The 21,815-nt window shown below is 38.8% G+C and overlaps 1 protein-coding gene across 1 annotated transcript; it reads right to left on the bottom strand.

The window, feature by feature from the left end:
* Window positions 1–2,994: 2,994 nt before the first annotated feature.
* On the bottom strand, window positions 2,995–5,703 carry LOC107046669. Its single transcript, XM_015269341.1, has 4 exons — window positions 5,505–5,703; window positions 4,544–5,134; window positions 4,030–4,456; window positions 2,995–3,970 (listed from the first exon to the last, which is right to left on the bottom strand). The coding sequence occupies exons 1-4, from the start codon at window positions 5,701–5,703 to the stop codon at window positions 2,995–2,997; spliced, it is 2,193 nt and encodes a 730-aa protein (XP_015124827.1).
* Between the last annotated feature and the right edge of the window lie 16,112 nt (window positions 5,704–21,815).

Raw genomic sequence — 21,815 nt, 5'->3', positions numbered from 1 at the left:
AGACGATTTTTTAATTGGCGGGCGAGTTATCCATTAAGTTTTTCATAGCGCCGTAAATTGCGTCGCAGTTTTTAATTTTCTATTTCAGAGAATAAGGGATGAAACGGAGGTTGCTGTATGGGGAATTTAATTCTCCAGCGAACAGCATTGGTTTCATTCCTTAATGTTAATTAGGAGGGGAGAGACGATTTTTTAATTGGCGGGCGAGTTATCCATTAAGTTTTTCATAGCGCCGTAAATTGCGTCGCAGTTTTTATTTTTTTATTACAGAGATTAAGGGATCAAACGGGCAGTGCTGGATGGGGAATTTAATTCTCCACCGAACAGCGTTGGTTTCATTCCTTAATGTTAATTAGGAGGGGAGAGACGATTTATTAATTGGCGGGCGAATTATTGGGGTGGCACTCTGCGCCGAGAAACCATTGGGTTTCTCATAGCACCGTGATTTTCATCGCAGTTTCAATTTTTTTATAACAAAGATTAAGGGATGAAACGGGGGTTGATAGATGGGGAATCTAATTCCCCATCGAAAAGTCCCCGTCTCATCCCTTAATATTAATTAGCGGGCGAATGAATCAACGGAAAAATATAAAGTAAACATTGAGGACAACGAGGACATAAACCCGCCTTCGAACCTACCCCTGTGACAGCGGGACTCCTATAGGGCTTCTAGCAGACGTTTTCCCTGCCCAGGATACCCCCACTCTACGTAATTCCCACTCATATGCTTGTCCCCCACTCCAAAAATCCATGGATATTCTACTTCTGGCCCTACTGCCGAGTTACCGGCACAGGCAGCTCGCCCAGCCGTTTGAATCGACCGTGGCGCCCCACCTCTGTTGGGGTCTCATTTATTCTGGCTGCGAATCCTGTCAACTTGACCGACCCCGTTGGGATATCGACACTGCTGCTATCTCCCGGCATTCTCCCTACGGGTCTTTTTTTTCCATTATATACACTCACATTAATTTCAATCAATTGATAGAAAACAATGTTATAAACAGTGCAAATATAAACTAATAATTCGTCTATCCACGTTTATTGTGTTTTCAGATATCATTTCCCCCTTTTTAGCTCCAGAAAATGACAATCCTATTAGCCACACAACAGCCACGCCAGTACCGTGGCTCCTAGATCACCAGGGTGGTGATAGTGCACAATCAGGTTTCTATAAGAAAAATAGTTCTCAACGGAATAAGTATTCTAAAAAAATTCTCCATGAAATAAAAAATCAGTAGGAGGAGGACCAACGTTCTTGGTGTGGAGTTTTTCAAATCACTGTCTGTATCATTCTAATCCTCCATCCTTTGATCCGCGCCAAGGCCGTTGGTCCTGCTCCTACTGATTTTTTATTTCATGGAGAATTTTTTTAGAATACTTATTCCATTAAGAACTATTTTTCTTATAGAAACCTGATTGTGCACTGTCATCATTTATTCAGAATTCTTGACTTGGCTTCCTTCTTTATTTCTATGTATTTTTCAAAATTGAAGAATATCCTAGCTTCTTTTACAGATTGGTAGAAATCGCACTATAGATTCAAACATTTTCAATGATCAAATTTGTCAATTAAGTTACGTGAGAAAAATTTGACAAAATTCATGAATATTCAGCCTTATTCAAATTACATTGTGCACAGAATTATTATTTTTTCCAACATTCGTTTTTTGTAAATAAATAATTGGAAGTGTTCTAACTTTCAGAAAGCTTGGTTTTTTAGGCATGAAATCGATTTCTGGTAAAATCCAAAATATGAATATATTTGTTACGATTCCCAACGAGTGATTTTTATGGTAGAAAATTAATTGTTTATAAATTATTCATAAAAAATGCTCGTAATTTTCAAAAATTGCTATTTTGTAATTATTTCAACCATTTTCCTCCAAAGATAAATTTTGCAATTATTTTTTCAGATTTTTAAAATGTTTTTTAACAGTTCAATATCGAGATTCAAACTCAGACCTACAATGTTTAAATTATTATCATTACTGTGAATTGATACATGGTATCATTTGTGCAGGGGGCGGCCCTGAATATGAAAGTTTTTATTTGATAAATTATTTATGAAAATTGGACAGTAGATAAAGACTCGTGAAAATTATCCAATTATTTAACAGCAATAGATACAACTCAGCGCAACAATGTTTAAGAGTTCGATAACGTCCTGGCTCAGGTACTAGATAGAAGAACCTCAGAGCGACAACTAGACATAGTCGATTCTGAAAGCAAAAAATTGAAAAATAAACTGTAATTATCAGTCGTTAAGTTCAGAGGCTCTAAGCTGAAAGCATTTTTTAAAGCAACAAAAAACTATTTTAATATTCCTCCAGACATTTGTGTTGAGAAAGGCAGAAAGGCTTGACATAGAGCGGCATCCAGAGTTTCACAGGTACTTCGGCAGGTAGTGAGATCTCAGCGGAGCGTAAAAGGGACAATCGAGCAGAATATGCGAAAGATCCTCCAGAGCCCAAAGATTACAGAGAGTATAGATTTGGGTAGGATCAAAATGATACAGTGTGTCGCCAATAATTAGTCGTCTTAAATGTGTTGAGAGCATTCTTAGCTGCATCTTCAGCCTGGTAAAGGGTAGAGGATATCTGCCAGGGTAGAATGACTCAAAGCTGTCAAGAGGATTCTTCAAAACTCTCAGTTGAATGGACGAAGAACTGCAGTATCTCAGATAATTATCGAATCTCCTTTTCGTGTAATACTCCTCCAAAATGTCCGGAGATCTCCATTCCCAGTAGTTGATGATAGATTGGACCACAGGTCGCCGCAGTCTATCCCCATCAAGAGCGATTTGAGTTAAGAAATCCAGTTGTAGCGAGCATCCGGAGCTCCTCATCTATCAAGTGCAATGATTCTCAGCAGGTAAATTCTAGGTAGGCGGTTGTCATTCAGTGTCTGCTTTACAACCACGCAAACTATCCTTAGGCAGGTGGAAAAGCCTTCTCAGGAATCTGAGCTGAGCAATCTCCAGGTTGTCCAGGTCCCTCAGGGCCCATATACAGGCGGCATACCCGCGGATCGATTGGACGATACTGACGTAGAGCTTACTGATACCCTCCCAGGAGCCGCGTTGATTTTTGAGATGATCCTGATTACTAAAGCAGAGGCAGCACCCGCTTTAGCAATGGCCACTTTGGTAGCGCCGCCGCCCAGACTAGAAAAGCTGAGCTTAATGCCGAGGTAGACATAGGAGCTGACAATCTCTACGACGCTACCATAAAGTTTGAACTGGTGGTTTCTGGCAGGCAGAGCTCCCCCTCTTCTGAATACTAGTACCTTCGTTTTGCTGATGTTGATGGTAAGCCCGATGGTCGTGCAGTACTCTTCAAGGATTTTCGCTCTTCTTTTGAGTTCCACAGAGTTGTTGGCCAGGACTATTAAATCGTCAGCATATAAGAAGAGAATTACATCGTTCCCATCGTCAATATCAACACCTCTGGGACCCCTGGCTTGAAAGAAGGATACAAAGTCCGATAAATACAAGTTGAACAGAAGGGGGCTGAGTTTTTCTCCCTGCAGCACCCTCTCACTCACGTCAACGTCCTCGGTACAGCCCTCTGGTATCCTGATATGCATTGTGGAGTGGTCGTAGAGGTTCTTGATTACCTTGATCAGCCTGGGGCTAACATCCATGTCGAGAAGCTTGCTCCAGAGCTGGAATTGTGGGACTGCATCAAAAGCCCTGCGATAGTCCACGAATAAGGCATACACTTTACCGCCTGGAAGCCTCAGTCTATTCTGGATGGTGACTTGTAGGGAGAACAAATTATCCAGGGCACCCCTGTGTCGCCTGAAGACTGCTTGCTCTTCAGAAATGATGTGGAGCCTCTCAGCCCAGTTGTAAAGTCTGGTGTTGATGATGCTGGTGAAGAGCTTCGTGATGTTGTTGATAAGAGTGATTCCCCTATAGTTGAGAGTATCTCGCTGCTCTCCCTTCTTGAAGATCATTCTCAAAACTATCCTGGGACCACACCAGAGACCAGAACTTTATTGAAAAGATCAAGAAGTAGAGTTTCTCACTCTGGAGAGAGAAATTTGTAAAAACTGGAGGAAATTGAGTCCTCCCCTGGTGCTTTACCAGCCTTCATAGAGTTGATGCTATATTTCAGCTCTTCAGTCAAGATCTGATAGTCCAACTCTTCATTTGAGGTATCGGCGAGCTCCAATTGTTTAATTTCCCTAGCAGAATAGGTACGGCGGATGAAATCATTCCACTCAGCCAGCGAGATGGTCTCGAGACCAGGTATCCAGTCTTTAGCTTCACAGTAATTTTTCCAGAAGATCGTTTGGGATTTAACATTGGCAAATTTCTCGATGACAGCATTTTTGTATTCTCCTTTCCTCGCCAGAATCCAATTTTTATATTCTTTATTATTCTCGTCAAACGCCCGTGCCCTCTCCTGATTGTACTCAGGATTATAAATCTTTCTATACAGTGCTTTTGCTTCTAATTTCAGCCTTTCACAACTTAGATCATACTAGGGAGAGCTATGAGGCCTAGGTGTGGTGGTAAAAGATGATCTTGGATTTTTACTCATCCTGGACAGAGAGGTCGCCTCTTTAAGCGCCCAGGTTATCAGTTCGTTCAGTTCGTTTGCGTCGTGAGCTAGATTAGCCTCTAGGATTCGACGTGAGCAGGTGAGATGTAGAGTGTACTCACTCCATTTCTTCGGATCCCATTTGAGAATTTTCTGGGTTGATGCAGCCGGCCTAGAGTATCTATTCAGTGACGCCGGAAGAGGCCTATCAGATGAACCAGACGATAGTACATTCTGTAGCGAGAGCATTAAATGCAGTGGTAGATGGTTAGATCCTAGGAGATTCGACGAGATCTTCAAATCCTCAATTGAACCGGCACTGGTCGTATTTACCCAGATCAAATCATAGGTAGTGAGTGCTCTAGAACTGGAGAATCTGGCAGGAGAGTCAGAGAGCGTTCTTCCATTCACTAAGGTAAATCCATTCTCAATCATGAAGTTCATCACCAGCTCACCTCTCACATCAGTCTTCCGGACCAAATACTCTCTTTGTTCTCCCAATTTGGACCTCTGAACGACCTCAGTTGGGAGATCATCATCGAAGGCCGCAACTGTGGCATTGACATCACCTCCCAAGATGGTAATATCTGAATCGAATCGATCCTGGACAGCATCGGGCGAAAGTTGGAAGAGTTCAAGCACATGGGTCCAGGGGAAGCGAAGGTGTGAAGTACAGAGACCCAACTATAATCTGCTGAGTACCAGCTTTGAGACGGAAATATATCCACCAGGGGGTATGCTCGATTAGCTCAGCCTCGAACAAGGGATTAATCAGGCACAACAGACCACCACTTCCTCTTCCTCTGGATTTGTCCTTTACTGCGAGAGACCACTAATTGGTATAGCTTCTGAGGGATGAGGGAATTAAATTGCGGGGATTCTTTTAAAACATAATCTCTGAAAAACAGATAATGTTCATATTTGTGCCAAAATTATTGAGTAAAACGTCATTCATACCGTTAGAGTTCCAGAACGTAACATTGATGGTGCTGAGGGAAGTTGAGTTTTTTTCCTGGGTTGGTTTTGTTCTAGGCTGCGATTTGGAATTCTTAGGAGAAGAGGCAGCAGATCTCTGGACCAAGCCATCCACGGTGTAGTCCCAGGTCCACAAGACACCATCCACGTAGAGCTTGTTATAGCCGATCTTCACTATCATTCCATCCTCCCTGTGTTTCTTAGCCGTCGCTCTGATGGAGTGGAAGATTTCAGAGTCTCCCAGCGTGAGGTCAGGGTTGATTAAAATTTTTCAGTTGCGGTTCTCCTTCAATTTAGATTTCTTTTTGATGATCCTGTCCCTCAGTTCGGAGTTTATAAGTTTAGCAATTAGGAATTTGCATTTGTCATCCACTACTCTCACGTCCACGGTTGCCTCTTGTACTTGAAAGTTATCGAGCAAGGAGTGAGCCACCGCGATTTTGGGAGTGTCAGCATCAAATTCCAGGCCCCTAATTACAATATTGTTAGCTCTTAGAGTCTTTTCGTGGTTGTTCAATTGTCTCTTCAGTTCACTAATTTCAATCCTCAGGGCCAAAGGGGCATTGAGGTTCACGTTTGCCTCCAGAGTCTCTACTCTTTGTGACAGCTGGGAGGAGGTTAATCCGTTAAACTCTTTGAACTGAGATTCTAGTAGGATCTTACTTGATAAAGACGAAATCTGTTCGTTGGCCCACTGATCCCTCTTCTCAATGAATGTTTTGAAGTCATCTAGCTGTTTTTTGACAAACCTATTCCTCTCTCTCATGGAGTTCTCCAGCGCCACAGTTCTTGCCTTTTCTGAAGCACAGAGGTCATTAAGCTTCGTTAGAATTGTAGCCATGACTTCACGGTCTGAACCATTTTGGAGGAGCGTCTCCAGGTCCTGTGTGGGGACAGGAGAGGTACTAGGGAGAGACTGATTGGTAAGAGAGAGAGCACTGGATTTAAGTAATGAGCCCGGAGGGTAACCCGCGGGGAGCATCGTTGAACAATCAGTCTGAATTGTAGGCTCACTAAGCGACTTGTTGAGCTTTTTCAATGTGTGATCATTTGCCAAGTCAGCGGAGTAGAGATCCGGATCCAGGTCAGGTACTTTTCTTTTCTTTCGGTGGATGAATTCAGACAGAGTTGTCAGGGACTCAGTGCGCCCCTTGAGAATTAATGTATCAGCCAAATTTCGTCTTCTTCTTCTGTTTTGAGTGCTACTTTTCGCTGTTGGTGCACTTTTGGGGGTCGAGCTGGGTGCTTGAAGAGAAAATGGGCTCACCAAAGGGTTGAGGAAGCTCTGGTATAGGTATGGAGCACTGATGCTCTGAGACGAGATCGTTGTATTGTTGCTCGAAGGAGAGAAATTCCTCTTCCTTATCTTCCGATGAAAGGGGGATTGCTTGATCTAGCCAACGCCTAGGAGACACAGTCTCAGGGCAAGGGGGTTTATCAATCATACCCTCATAAGTAAATATAACCTCAAATTCAGTGAATGCCCAGGAAGAATTTCTGATAGGCCAGGAAACTTTCAGATACCACCAAATTTTTCATTACGTAAGGCATCTATGGAGCCCACTAGCGATTTTAGAATATAAATTGAAAACAATTAATTTGATTTTACCACATATAATCAAATAAATACTAGAGCACCTCGATGAATACAACCAGTACCGACACTAGCGCGCCGGGTCCCCAACAATGTTTAAATAATAAAATCATTGTGAAATGTCCGAAAATAAAAGCCCTGATGTTCCACTGCAAAAGTAGAAAAATGTTTGACTGGACAAAAAGTAGCCAAAGTACTGAGATATCCTTAATAATATAGTAGAATCTCCTTAACTTCACCACGTCGGAGCTACAAATTCCACGAAGTGAGCGGTTGCGGACATCCATACTCTATCGCTAGCGGGGCGTTGCCCAAGTAAAGTGAGGGTGAGAGGTCATGGGACACGCGGAGTACGAAAAACGTGCGAGAGCAAGGACTGTTTACTGCGCAGTCACCAACCGCAGAGGGATACACACATTACTCACACACGTTTGGAGTGCTGAGAGTAAAGGAACACTTTCCCATAATGTGTTACAACAATTGATTTCACTATTTAATAAATTACTTGATTCCTCTAATGTAATTCACGATTCAATTAATTTTTCAGCCTTTTATTCCCTATGAACATGGGGATTTTTATTAATTCCACATGTTATAGTGGAAAAAACATTCTTCAATTGTTTAATTTAATTTTCAATGACAATTGATTCTTAAATCGATCATGTGTTGTAGTCTAGTCAAATTAGACGCAAAAATTCCCTAACTGAGTAATTATTTCACCGGGGATGAAAAAATATCAATTCGATTGATGAAAATATCCTGAATAATATATCAAAATGATCAAAAACAGATCGGTGCAGAAAATATTGAAAAAAATTGAAAACGAATTATTTTTCTGGGATTAATGACACAAACATTCGTAGTTTCGACCAAACTCAATGGATTGAAAAAAAAAATACCCAATTGTAGACGTGAAAATTCCACACAAAAATGATATGTGAAACGATGTTCTAGGATGAATTTTTTTTTCGTCAAAAATGACGGAAAATTTTTTAACCCCAATTTCGTGATACTTCCAGCGCACTGAAATATACACATGAATACTGGAAAGGGCACTGCAATGCTAGACTCGTAAACGGAAAACGAGCCAAAGAGAAGTAGATTTTGGGGGCCCCCTCTCTCACTCTCTCGACGGTGCGCATGTGCGTAACGTGCCAAGTGACACACGGTACAAGCGAGTTGAGAAGCTTAGATTGAGTTATGTGCAGTGAATTTATGTGTTAAAGATTGTTTTGATGCTAGAAGGATAAACAAAAATTGTTAGATACGCAAGAAGTAGTCAAATAAAAAATTAAAGACAATACTCATGTGTATAATACTTTCATAGTGGTGAAATGATATTGAAACCAAAATGGTGAAAAATTGTTGCCTGCAAAATTGTTCTAATAGTTGGTTTTCCAACATTAACTTAACATACCATACGATCAAATAGAGATCAGAAACTCGAGGCATCTTCTTGAATTTGAGGAATTAATTCCTCTTAAAATAAAAGTTGATATCATTCGAATTTCAACCTTCTGTTTCAGGAATTATATTGGACATACCGAAATTTGAAATTCCGAATACTGAGGACGGTACTGACTCAGAGGATTTCGATTTCCAGTCAGATTAATTGAATCTTTATTCAATTAATCTGACAAAAAAAAAATTCTAAGAGAATTAGAATTTAGAGAGAAAAAATTTCCGCTTCACCCAGCCGGGAATCGAACCCGGGTCTCCCAGATACGCACGGGGCACTCTTACCGACTAAGCTACCGGGAACCACAGAAATTCACTCTCAAATTCACCTCATACGCCGCCTAAACTCCTTTAGGCATTAAAGAATTCTAAGAGAATTAGAATTTAGAGAGAATTCAATCTATTGAATTGTATATTCATATGTATTTTTTCCATGTCAATTTATTCGTAATAGAATTGTAAATATCCCATGTATCAGTATACATTGGGAAAGAATAAAGTTTTCAACTATCACATGTTATGAGTTTGAATTTGAACAAAAATGACATATGCAACCAAAAAGAACTGAATGCCAATGCTAAACGTTCTATACGTTGTCCAAGGTAAGGGAATCCTTTTGGAGTATATGGTACGACAGAGACAGGTGGCCCCCAAAATCGAACCTCTCTCTCTGCTCGCTTAGGGCGGCTCAGTGCCCTTTCCAGTATATAGTATATTTCAGTGTTCCAGCGTCTTTCCCACTGAAATATACTATTTTCTAGAAACCACAATTCCCATAGAAATTTTGCAAAAAATAAACAAATAAAAATCAAAGCTAAGTCAAGAAATGTCCAATGGATCATGGAATGTGCTATCAGATTATTATGGGGAGGATAACTCCGAATAGGAGGATTTTCAAAAAAATCCTCATAAAATAAAGAATTCAGTAGAGACAGGATTCAAAGTTCTTGACACGGATCAGAAGATACAGATTGATACGAGACAATGAGTTGGAAAACTCCGCGCCAAGAACTTTGAATCCTGTCTCTACTGAATTTTTTACTTTATGAAGATTTTTTTGAGAATCCTTCTATTCGGAGTTATCCTCCCCATAATAATCTGATAGCACATTCCATGATCCATTGGACATTTCTTGACTTAGCTTTGATTTTTATTTGTTTATTTTTTGCAAAATTTCTATGGGAATTGTGGTTTCTAGAAAAAAATGTTTCTTCTTTTCAGAAACGACCCCACAAAACTTTTTCTTGGCGTTGTTTTTTTGCAAAAACATTTGTTTTTGTTTTTTTGGGAGATTTCAGTCATCTTTCCAAAACGAGCACACGATCATTTTCGCATGAATCGAATTGATTTTTTTCCGCGCGACAGAAACTATTTTCAATCACTTCTGCTCTAAGAAAAAAAGGTATTTATTTCCTACATTTATTTATAATTCATGCCCCGATTCGAGTTGAGAATTTCATGAGAAAATCGACCGTGCAAATTACCCGCGTAAAATAACCTCAGAAATAAACTCGCCCACACGTTATTCACGGACTGAGTTGAAAATCTAAATTAATCGAGGATAGGGGAAAAATTTCCTTTCAATATACAGCGCTATACGACCTTGTTCATAAATTTTTCATTAATTTTTACAATAAGTCGATGATGAGTCTAAAAAATGCAAATCAGTAGAATTCAAGAAGGAGAGAAAGAGTAATGCGCTATTCAAATCTCTCTCCTCTGCGCGTGAGGTTGGAGCGCACTGCTACCAACTTCGAAAACGAAATCTCACACTGCTCAGATATAATGTGAAATGTGAGGATGTGGATATGATCCCGTTGCTATGCGCGTAATTTGCTTAATATTAAGTCGAAAAAGAAAATAGTGATATCAATGGAAAGCTCGTGGCNAATCAGTAGAATTCAAGAAGGAGAGAAAGAGTAATGCGCTATTCAAATCTCTCTCCTCTGCGCGTGAGGTTGGAGCGCACTGCTGCCAACTTCGAAAACGAAATCTCACACTGCTCAGATATAATGTGAAATGTGAGGATGTGGATATGATCCCGTTGCTATGCGCGTAATTTGCTTAATATTAAGTCGAAAAAGAAAATAGTGATATCAATGGAAAGCTCGTGGCTGATTTATGTGATGTAACTACGGCTATTTTTTTCGTAGGGTATCACGTTTTCATTTTATTCAATAAATGTGTTTCGGAGGTAGTGGAGGGGGTAGTTGCTTCGTGTATAGATACGCGGTGCGTTCGGCCTGATGTTTTGCTCAGTCAGTCAAAACTTTTCTTGGCCGATACGCTATCGCGTATCTCGATACTATACTGGAAAGGGCATTGAGCCGTCCGAAGCAAGCCGCGAGAGACGGTTCAAACAAGCAATGATCTCGTTTTCTAATCCTTCTCAGAATTATCGTTCACCGCGACGAACTTACAAAACTTGGATAAATATTCTTTCACCGTAACTTTTAAATGAATTTCTGAGGATAAGTAATTCGGAGTAATTAAGAGTGATAATTTGTAAAGAATGAAAACTCGATTTTTTATGAGTTCTAAGGATCTGATTTGATAAAACAACTTCACCAATTAACTTCAAACTCTTTTTGGAGAATGTTCGAAATTTCAATTTGTTTGTAAATTAATCGTTGATGATAAGCTGGGAATTTGCTAACTCAAATGCCAGCGGATTCATCAATAAACTTTTGGAATAATAGAGTTAATTTTACATTACTGGATAAGAATAACTCAGTGGAAAATTTAATAATTTTAAACAATTTCCCAGCAATTTGATGATTCATCAGTCGTCATTGAGATTTTAATGCTACGTTTTAATGCTCATTCCAATTTCGTGGGACTCGTCACCAACTATTATTGACTTTCAAGGAAATGAATAACTTTATTAACAGGAATGAATGCATCCATGTCATTCAAAGAATGTTGGCACAACAGCTTCCCCGCCCCGTGTTGGAGATTGGAGACACCTTGCCCCCTGGGATGAGGCGAAATCTCTGTGAGTGGCACCCTTGGGACCTTCTAAAATTTATGCGCTTAGTTGTAATCACCTTACGACCCTTCTTTTCCACTTTTTAATCATAAAATTAACCTCCTTGCGAACTTCTTGAAATTTTCATTAATTATTAAAAATTAAGAGGAAAATCAATCGTTTCCTCGAAGAAATTCTACTGAATTTCTATTGAAACTCAATCATAACCCCCATTATTTTATTACAATTTTATTAAAAATATCTATTGATTTTTTTTGCACCTTTGCTATTTAATATGATGTAATTTTACTGTAAATTTTGTAGAAATATATTTGATAAAACACTAGATTTTGATTTTTTTGTAGAAACTCTTCAGCGTAAATTTTTCGAGTTTTTTCCGCTGTTTGATCATTTTTTTCCATAATAATATAAAAAGAAACTGAAGAATCGCCAACTGTAAATATTTTTAATATAATTGCCGTGAAAAAAAAAACAAATCGAATTTTTTGCCATTTTCAGGCGCATGATCACAAATTAAGACTCGTCAAAGTCTCCAATTGAGATGATTAAATGTCTCAAATATAGACTTTCAAAAGACTTGAGGGGTAACGAAAGCGGCCGCAAAAGATGTTTTTTTTTTTCATTTACTTTTTCTCCTTTTCTATCCAATATGAATGGCTGGAATATCAACCAAGTGTTAAGGGCACACTGACAAGGAAAGGTCCCCAGGTGTATCTCACTGATTTTCGTCATTTTGACATATGTTATTCTACATGAAAAATGATTGACCACGTATTTTTTTTTCGCGATTTTCGCGATTTCTCGAGAACTACGCAGTATTTTCTCAATTTTTTTTCTGCATTCAATAACTTATTCGAAGGGGCTTTTATGGATATAAGATTCGTTTACACGGCTTGGCTTTTTGAATGATTTATTGAACAAAATTAGGATTTTTCAGACATCTTTTCAATGTAAAAAGTTTCAATGTGGGTGAAACTTATTGAAAATTATTGCCTTAGATAAAAAATCGAAGAACTCAATCGATGTGTTTCAGAGTTTCCGCCAGACCACACTTTCAGGGAGTAAACCCCCCTCGGAATGATTTAACGCGGTCAAGTCAAAGTTCCGCAAACTTGCATTATAATTCTAAAATATTTTGAATGATATTATCTAATCATTACTCATGATTAAGGCCGGAGAGTTCCTTTACGGAAACGGTAGATCAGGCGAAATTAGCGTCAAATAGTGATTTGAAGTGAGCGATAAATTGGAAGGGAAAAAAAGTTGAAAAACAACTCGCGGTTTTCCCTCAAAACCCTAAAGAAAACCTAGACTTATCCCTAAAGTTGAAAAATAACTCTCGGTTTTGCCCCCAAGACCCTAAAGAAAACCTAGACTCATCCCGAAAGTTACAAAATAACTCTCGATTTTGCCCCAAGACTCTAAAGAAAGCCTAGACTCATCCCTAAAGTTGAAAAATAACTCTCTGTTTTGTCCCCAAGACCTCAGAGAAAACATAGACTCATCCCCAAAGTTGAAAAATAATTCTCGGTTTTGCCCCAATACCTCGGAGATAACATAGAATAATCCCTAAAGTTGAAAAATCAGACCCGGTCACTCGCTCCCTCGTTAGGGTGTGACCGGTAGAGATTGGTGGTATTGGGTGTGGCCCATTATGGGTTGAACCAATAACTTCCCGACCGATTCCTCTTTTTCTGTTCATTAAAAAAACAAGCAGGGGGCCGAGCCTATCCGACAGAAGGCATATGACCGTTACTTTACGCGTTATTAGTCTTGACATTCCTTCATTTCTGCCAATTCCATTGGTAGTATGCTTCCGAATGGATCCGTTGCAATTCTATCTCAAAAAACTTCGATTGCAAGAGGAAAACACACCATTCTCATGATAACTTTCCTTTGAAAAGTTTTTTTATAAAACTAAAAAAGTTGACCCACTTCAAAACTTTCCAACTTCAAAGTTGACCCACTTCAAAATTTTGCAACTTCAAAGCTAATCCACTCTAAAATTTTCCAACTTTCTCTTTTTTTAATTGCAAAATTGGGAAGTTTTATTTGAAAAACTCAACAAGCACTGAGGCGATGTCGCTCAAAATCCAATGAGAATCAAGTTATGTGGAGACGCATCGATTACACAAAATTAATTCAAATCCCATCGTTACCTTAGGTAAAATGGTCGAATTTCTATGAAATTAACGCTTTTTGGCATTTTTTAACAAGTTTTATGCAGATAAATAAAAAACCGCTGAGTGGATTGTTTTCATAAACTAATCAGTTCTAAGTTACATGAACACGCATCGTTTGAAGGAAGAAAAAAATCACTCGGTTCATTCGTTCAGGAGATATCGTTGGACAAAATTTTGGTCACATACGTACCCACACACACACACACACACATACAGAAAAAAAAATTCTAAGAGAATTAGAATTTAGAGAGAAAAAATTTCCGCTTCACCCAGCCGGGAATCGAACCCGGGTCTCCCAGATACACGCCGGGCACTCTTACCGACTAAGCTATCGGGAACCACAGAAATTCACTCTCAAATTCACCTCATACACCGCCTAGACTTTTATGTCTTCAAAAATGTATCAGGACGATTCCGGAGGTCGAGAAGTGTGGAGAAATCATCGAAATTCCACATTCGATTTTCGGGGTCATTACAATAACTTCCTCCCTTCGGGTCGGGAAGTTAAAAATAACTCTCGGTTTTGCCCCCAAGACCCTTAAGAAAACTTAGACTCGTCCCTAAAGTTGAAAAAGAACTCTCGGTTTTCCCCCAAGACTCTAAAGAAAGCCTGGACTCATCCCGAAAGTTGAAAAATAACTCTCGGTTTTGCCCCAAGACCCTAAAAAAAGCCTAGACCCATTACTAAAGTTAAAAAAAAACTCTTGGTTTTGCCCCCAAGACCCCAGAGAAAACATGGAAAAACTGTAGGTTACGAGCTCATTCCAACTCTAGTAAATCCGGAGACATAATCTAGGTTTCCGGGAAAAACCTCGGATTGGTCCCAACTCTCTGAGTCGGGGTTAACTCTGGGTTTGATCCATCAGGGTATTCTTCAGCTGAACCTGCTGGTTCAGGTTCTCTGTGTTTTTCAACAATAACATTCCATATAAATATATAGAAAAAATCGATTGGTGTTTCCAACTAATTTATGGAGATTTCTACACAAAAATTCCTCGTCGTTAATTTCTCAATTTTTCTTCAATTCATTTTTCTTCAATTTAGCGGATTGATTCAATTCGGAAAGTCGATTTGATTCGAGTACTGTGACTTGATCTAAGTAGGAAGATAATTGATTCAAGTAGGACAAATACTAGATTCAAGCGGGAAAAATACTCGAATCAGGTAGAAAATTTCCGGGTTTTTCAGCGGAAAAAAAAAATTCGACTGAGTAAATGGAGCCTACAGCGATTTGGTTATTGGAATAAATTTGGGGGCACCCCACGATGCTACAAAAAAAATCAGGAACCCCGGAGAGGCCTGATGGACCAATCCGATAGTTGGGATTCTAGGTTTTTTCTGTAAACCTAGAGTATGTCTCGGGATTTACTAGAGTTGGAAGGAGCTCATAACCTAGAGTTTTTCTATGTTTTCTCTGAGGTCTTGGGGGCAAACCAAGAGTTCTTTTTTAACTTTAGGAATGGGTCTAGGCTTTCTTTAGGGTCTTGGGGCAAAACCAAGAGTTATTTTTCAACTTCAGGGATGAGTCTAGGTTTTCTTTAGGGTCTTGGGGGCAAAACCGAGAGTTATTTAGTAACTTTCGGGATGAGTCTAGGCTTTCTTTAGGGTTTTGGGGGAAAACCGAGAGTTCGTTTTCAACATTAGGGATGAGTCTAGGTTTTCTTTAGGGTCTTGGGGGAAAACCGAGAGATCTTTTTTAATTTTAGGAATGAGTCTAGGCTTTCTTTAGGGTCTTGGGGCAAAACTGAGAGTTCTTTTTTAAATTTCGGGATGAGTCTAACTTTTCTGTAGGGTCTTGGGGGCAAAACCGAGAGTTATTCTTTAACTTTCGGGATGAGTCTAGGCTTTCTGTAGGGTCTTGCGGTAAAACCGAGAGTTATTTTTTAACTTTAGGGATGTTCTAATGTAAGATGTAAGGATGTTTTTCAACTTTTTTCCCCTTCTTATTTATCGCTCACTTCAAATCACTATTTGACGCCAACTTCGCCTGATCTACCGTTTCTGTAAAGGAACTCTCCGGCCTTACTCATCCCTCATCGTTTTTATCTACCAAAAAAACGAAGACTTGTATATAATTTAAAAAAAAGTATTTTACTTTCAATTTTAATTTGGGGAAAAGAATCGCAGGATGTGCTTTGAATTGTCTCATGCTTTCGAACGAAATGTGTTTCGTAAAATTCTCATCGATATTTTTTCTCCCTTAATAAAAAAAATTCCCCCCCCCCCCCCAAAGGGTAGTTAACCTCCCCGACATCACTCCTGGATCCTGTCCCAATGGTTTCCCTCATCATTAGCCGTAACTTTCGTTTTGTACAGGAAAAAGTTTGAAATTTCGCAATTCACGAAAAATCTATTTTTTAAGTTTTAAATTTCGATTTAAAAAAAATACAAAACAGGTATTCTGTATTTCTTTCTACTTTTTCAAATGGAATTTATCCCATGGGATTTCCATTAAAAGTTCTTTTTCTATGAGAAAAGTGAATTTTCACAAGGGTAGTTTACCCTCCATATTTCACCCCCCGGAGACGGTTCTAATTCGCATTTTCATCATTCCTTGTGACCTTCATGATACACTGCGAAAGAGTTGTTCAAAAAGCTTCAGAATGTGTGTAATCAAAAAATGACTCCGAGAGGTGGTCAACTTCAGAGAGCACTTTCACCCCCTCAAACCCAATATGGGCAGCTAAAAAAAATACGTGTCCCTTAGTTTTGGGTCCCCTATAACATATTTAAGTTTCATCGAAATCGGAGGGGGACACCTGCGTAGTGTTCCTTATTAGACTCATCCCTAAAGTTGAAAAAGAACTCTCGGTTCTCTCGGTTTATTTTCTCGAAATAAATTTAACAATTTTTTTTTACTTGCTATTCAAATAAGAAAAGAATAAAAATGGTATGCTTAAAAAAATTAGAAATTTTATCTCGAGAAATTTCTATAGAAAATGTCCCAATAGAAAATGTATAGAAAAATCAATTTTCTATTGATTTTTTTCTACAAAATATTTTCAATAGAAACGACAAAAAACTAATTGAATTTCCAATAGAATTTCAATAGAATTCCTTTGCAAATTTGCTTGGTTTTTCTATTAAATTTTTTCATATGTGAATAGTTAATCCAGAGTCAACTCTAGATGATAGACAAAACCCAGAGAAAAGAGAGAGAAACTCTGGAAAATTCCTGGAAAGTTGAGTCTGGGTAATGTCTGGGACGTTGAGTCTGGGTTAACTCTGGGTTTGATCCATCAGGGTATTCGTCAGGTTCTCTGTGTTTTTCATCAGAAACATTCCATATAAATGTATAGAAAAAATCAATTGGTGTATCCAACTTATTTATGGAGATTTCTACACAAAAATTCCTCGTCGTTAATTTTCCAATTTTTCTTCAATTCATTTTTCTATTTTTATCTAGCAGTGGAAGATCGCCAAAATGTTCAGTGGATTGATTCTATCCGGAAAGTCGATTTGATTCGAGTACTATGACCTGATCTAAGTAGGAAGATACTTGATTCAAGTAGGACAAATACTAGATTCAAGTGGGAAAAATACTCGAATCAGGTAGAACATTTTCGAGTTTTTTCAGCGGAAAAACAAATTCGACTGAGTAAATGGAGCCTACAGAGATTTGGTTATTGGAATAAATTTGGAGGCACCCCACGATGCTCCAAAAAAATCAGGAACCCCGGAGAGGCCTGACGGAGCAACCCGACAGTTGTGATTCTAGGTTTTTCCCGTAAGCCTAGAGTATGTCTCGGGATTTACTAGAGTTGGAATGAGCTCGTAACCTAGAGTTTTTCTATGTTTTCTCTGAGGTCTTGGGTGCAAAACCCAGAGTTCTTTCTTAACTTTAGGAATGGGGCTAGGCTTTCTTTAGAGGCAAAACCGAGAGTTATTTTTCAACTTTAGAAATGAGTCTAGGTTTTTTTTTCGGGTCTTGTGAGCAAAACCGAGACTTATTTTTTAACTTTCGGGATGAGTCTAGGCTTTCTTTAGGGTTTTGGGGGAAAACCGAGAGTTCTTTTTCTACTTTAGGGACGAGTCTAGGTTTTCTTTAGGGTCTTGGGGGCAGGACCGAATTATTTTTTAAATTTAGGGATTATTCTATGTTATCTCTGAGGTATTGGGGCAAAACCGAGAGTTANGTCTGGGACGTTGAGTCTGGGTTAACTCTGGGTTTGATCCATCAGGGTATTCGTCAGGTTCTCTGTGTTTTTCATCAGAAACATTCCATATAAATGTATAGAAAAAATCAATTGGTGTATCCAACTTATTTATGGAGATTTCTACACAAAAATTCCTCGTCGTTAATTTTCCAATTTTTCTTCAATTCATTTTTCTATTTTTATCTAGCAGTGGAAGATCGCCAAAATGTTCAGTGGATTGATTCTATCCGGAAAGTCGATTTGATTCGAGTACTATGACCTGATCTAAGTAGGAAGATACTTGATTCAAGTAGGACAAATACTAGATTCAAGTGGGAAAAATACTCGAATCAGGTAGAACATTTTCGAGTTTTTTCAGCGGAAAAACAAATTCGACTGAGTAAATGGAGCCTACAGAGATTTGGTTATTGGAATAAATTTGGAGGCACCCCACGATGCTCCAAAAAAATCAGGAACCCCGGAGAGGCCTGACGGAGCAACCCGACAGTTGTGATTCTAGGTTTTTCCCGTAAGCCTAGAGTATGTCTCGGGATTTACTAGAGTTGGAATGAGCTCGTAACCTAGAGTTTTTCTATGTTTTCTCTGAGGTCTTGGGTGCAAAACCCAGAGTTCTTTCTTAACTTTAGGAATGGGGCTAGGCTTTCTTTAGAGGCAAAACCGAGAGTTATTTTTCAACTTTAGAAATGAGTCTAGGTTTTTTTTTCGGGTCTTGTGAGCAAAACCGAGACTTATTTTTTAACTTTCGGGATGAGTCTAGGCTTTCTTTAGGGTTTTGGGGGAAAACCGAGAGTTCTTTTTCTACTTTAGGGACGAGTCTAGGTTTTCTTTAGGGTCTTGGGGGCAGGACCGAATTATTTTTTAAATTTAGGGATTATTCTATGTTATCTCTGAGGTATTGGGGCAAAACCGAGAGTTATTTTTCAATTTTAAGGATGTGTCTAGGTTCGTGAGGGTCTTGGGGGCAAAACCGAGAGTTATTTTGTAACTTTCGGGATGAGCCTAGACTTTTTTTAGAGTCTTGGGGGCAAAACCGAGAGTTATTTTTTAACTTTAGGGATGAGTCTAGGCTTTCTTTACGGTCTTGGGGCAAAATCGATAGTTCTGTTTTAAATTTCTGGATGAGTCTACGCTTTCTTTAGAGTTTTGGGGGGAAACCGAGAGTTCTTTTTCTACTTTAGGGATGTTCTAATGTAAGATGTAAGGATGTTCTTCAACTTTTTTCCCGCCCTATTTATCGCTCACTTCAAATCACTATTTGACGCCAACTTCGCCTGATGTACCGTTTCCGTAAAGGAACTCTCCGGCCTTAGTGATGAGTCTCTGGAAGTAACACTTGGAGGCTAAATAACCTTTCTGGGAGTTACTTTTAATTATATGAGTGAATAGAATTCATTTGAAAGAGTAAAGAATAATAAGAAATATCGAAATTTGAACCCATGAAAATGTTCATTGCTAGTTATGTATGGATTACAACCTTTTAATGATCCGTCTACTTGTATCCCAGTACTATAGTCCGAACTAAATGGTAAGGATTGATTGAAGATCCGGTATGGAAAGGAAACAATGATGGAATTCAGAATATACATTGATATTATTATAGAAGTTGAGACCATTTATTCCTTCTAGTATTATGTTCTCAATCAGCATACTTTCTGTTGGGATCAATCTACAGTATAGATAGCATTAGGGGACGTAATGCATACAACAATGATATTCTCCAAAAAACTGCAGCAAACAAAGTGATTTTTTTCACCATGAGCATCGGACTACTGCAATATTGGAACAGCCTTCAATATCACAGTGCGGATGAGATGATTGCCTGCATGCAAAATCGACAGGATTTTCGAATTCATCTGGTTTTTTAGAAATGTAACCACTCTGAAATCAAGCATAACGAAATACATTTTGATACCTTGGTGATGATAATTGATTATGGACTAAAGACTGTAACTTTATGATATTGTTCCGCAAATGTAAATTAATAGCATAGTCTATTAGGACCACACTATCCGAAAAATGACGAACATAATTCTTCCATATCCTAAAACCATATACGTCAAGGGGTTGAATTTTTCCAGTAGTCCCCTTTTGTATCAACATAGTTAATAATTCTTTACCGGAGGAGTAATTTCTTTCACGACTTGAGGACAGTGTCCGCTCCAGGAATCGATTAACAGACTTCTGGGACCTACGTTTGGGAAAAAGACTTCCTTCAACCAGGTTTTGAAATGCTTTGAAAAATCAAGAACTAGATGATAATCCTAATTATTGTATAGAACATATCATGTTTGTTAGGTCTTAAATATGGTCATACGTGAAGTGAGTTTTCCCGATTTTGAAACGGTGACGAACACATTCGGAGGTTTGAATAGATTTCGCTCCACTGTTGGACCGAAAGTTCCAGAAGGTTCATTCGAAACCAGGAAAAGAGGTGAAAGTAATTTTCCATCAGTAGAAAGCAGAGGTTGTACTGTATAACTATGTGTCGGTGAAGTTATTGATTGTACGACGCACGCTACTTATTTAGTACCTTCTTCAGCTAAGGTTCGCCCTGAATGAATTTCCAATTGGAAACCACTTTGATCTGTATTATAAATGTTTTCTGGGCCATACGTATCCCAATAAGACCGAACTTTCAAGAAGAATTCGTCTGCTGCTTTTTGAAACTCTTCCCGAGTCTCTAATGTTTTTCTGGTGATGAGGTTAATCTTCCGGGATGTTATGCGGTGTGCTCGTTTGAAATAATGCAACCACCTGGACGAAGCTGTAAAACGAACGTCTTCGAAGCCGATTTTCTTCCGGGCTTGCAGAGGCCACCTTCAGAGGTCAGTATCGTAGACGATCAAACCTGCATCGATAGCATTCCTCATATTTTTTAATATGTACTCCGAAATGCGTTTCAACTTCTCCATGTATGTCCCTCCTTTAACTGTCTACGCGATTTCACATTCCTGAATCGATGGGAAACAGTTTCTATAGAGATTCCTCTTATTTTTTCTACTTCTCCAGAAGTCAACGGCATTCTTTCTATATTCGAAATCTACAGGTTCCTCATCCTCCGAACAACTGTCAGGTGATTCTTCTGTATGTGGTTGAAATTCTTTATCCTCGACAGCTATCATTTCCATATCTTTATAAGGCTCTTGAAAACCCAGGGATGTTTCTTCGATCATTTCAAGTCCATTATATTCCTCCATTGATTGAATCAATATCCTTTCGAACGTGTCTGCTAATTCACGTTCCTCGTTGTTCACGGGTGTTTCAGCAAAATTGAGAACTTTAAATGTTGCCATCAGAAGTCGGGTAACGTTGATCGGATTAACTTTCATGGTAGAACAAGTATAGATCACTACACTCACCGAAAAACTACTTTTCTCTTCGATGTATATTCATAGACTGATTGTAATTCACAAGAGGGATGGAAATGAAAAACATTGATATCGTATAAGTTATATTGATCAGAGTAATTTCATCCTCAGATAACAAATGAGCCATTTGCATCAATATGTTTACAACTCCCGAATATTCTTCAGTTGTGGTTCTGCATTATCAAACAGAATGGCATTGTCATTTGTCGCCATTTACGTCTCATTGAACACGATATCACATCGAAGCGATAAGAGCAACCGAAATACATTTTATCATCGATCCATTATTTACTATACAAAATCATCGGCTGATTCTTTGTACCACCCATCCACGTTCATATACAGATGAAAATTTGAATTCCTCAAAATATTTCATCATAACTCATTTTTTCAAATTGGAAATGGAAGCCATTTAACGGAATCTCTACTCTGGCCTTCGGTGAAATTTTTTAGATTCATGGTCATTACTGATTTCTTTTGAAAATGAATGAGGTTGGTCCGATCGATTCGATGAAATACCATGAGGATTGATAAGCCCTCAAGT

Source organism: Diachasma alloeum, unplaced genomic scaffold, assembly GCF_001412515.2.
Source record: "Diachasma alloeum isolate Michigan unplaced genomic scaffold, Dall2.0 Dall_scaffold_01671, whole genome shotgun sequence".
NCBI classification, from domain to species: Eukaryota; Metazoa; Arthropoda; class Insecta; order Hymenoptera; family Braconidae; genus Diachasma; species Diachasma alloeum.
Note: the sequence above shows the minus strand (reverse complement) of the source record. Positions and strands in the feature narration are given on the sequence as shown.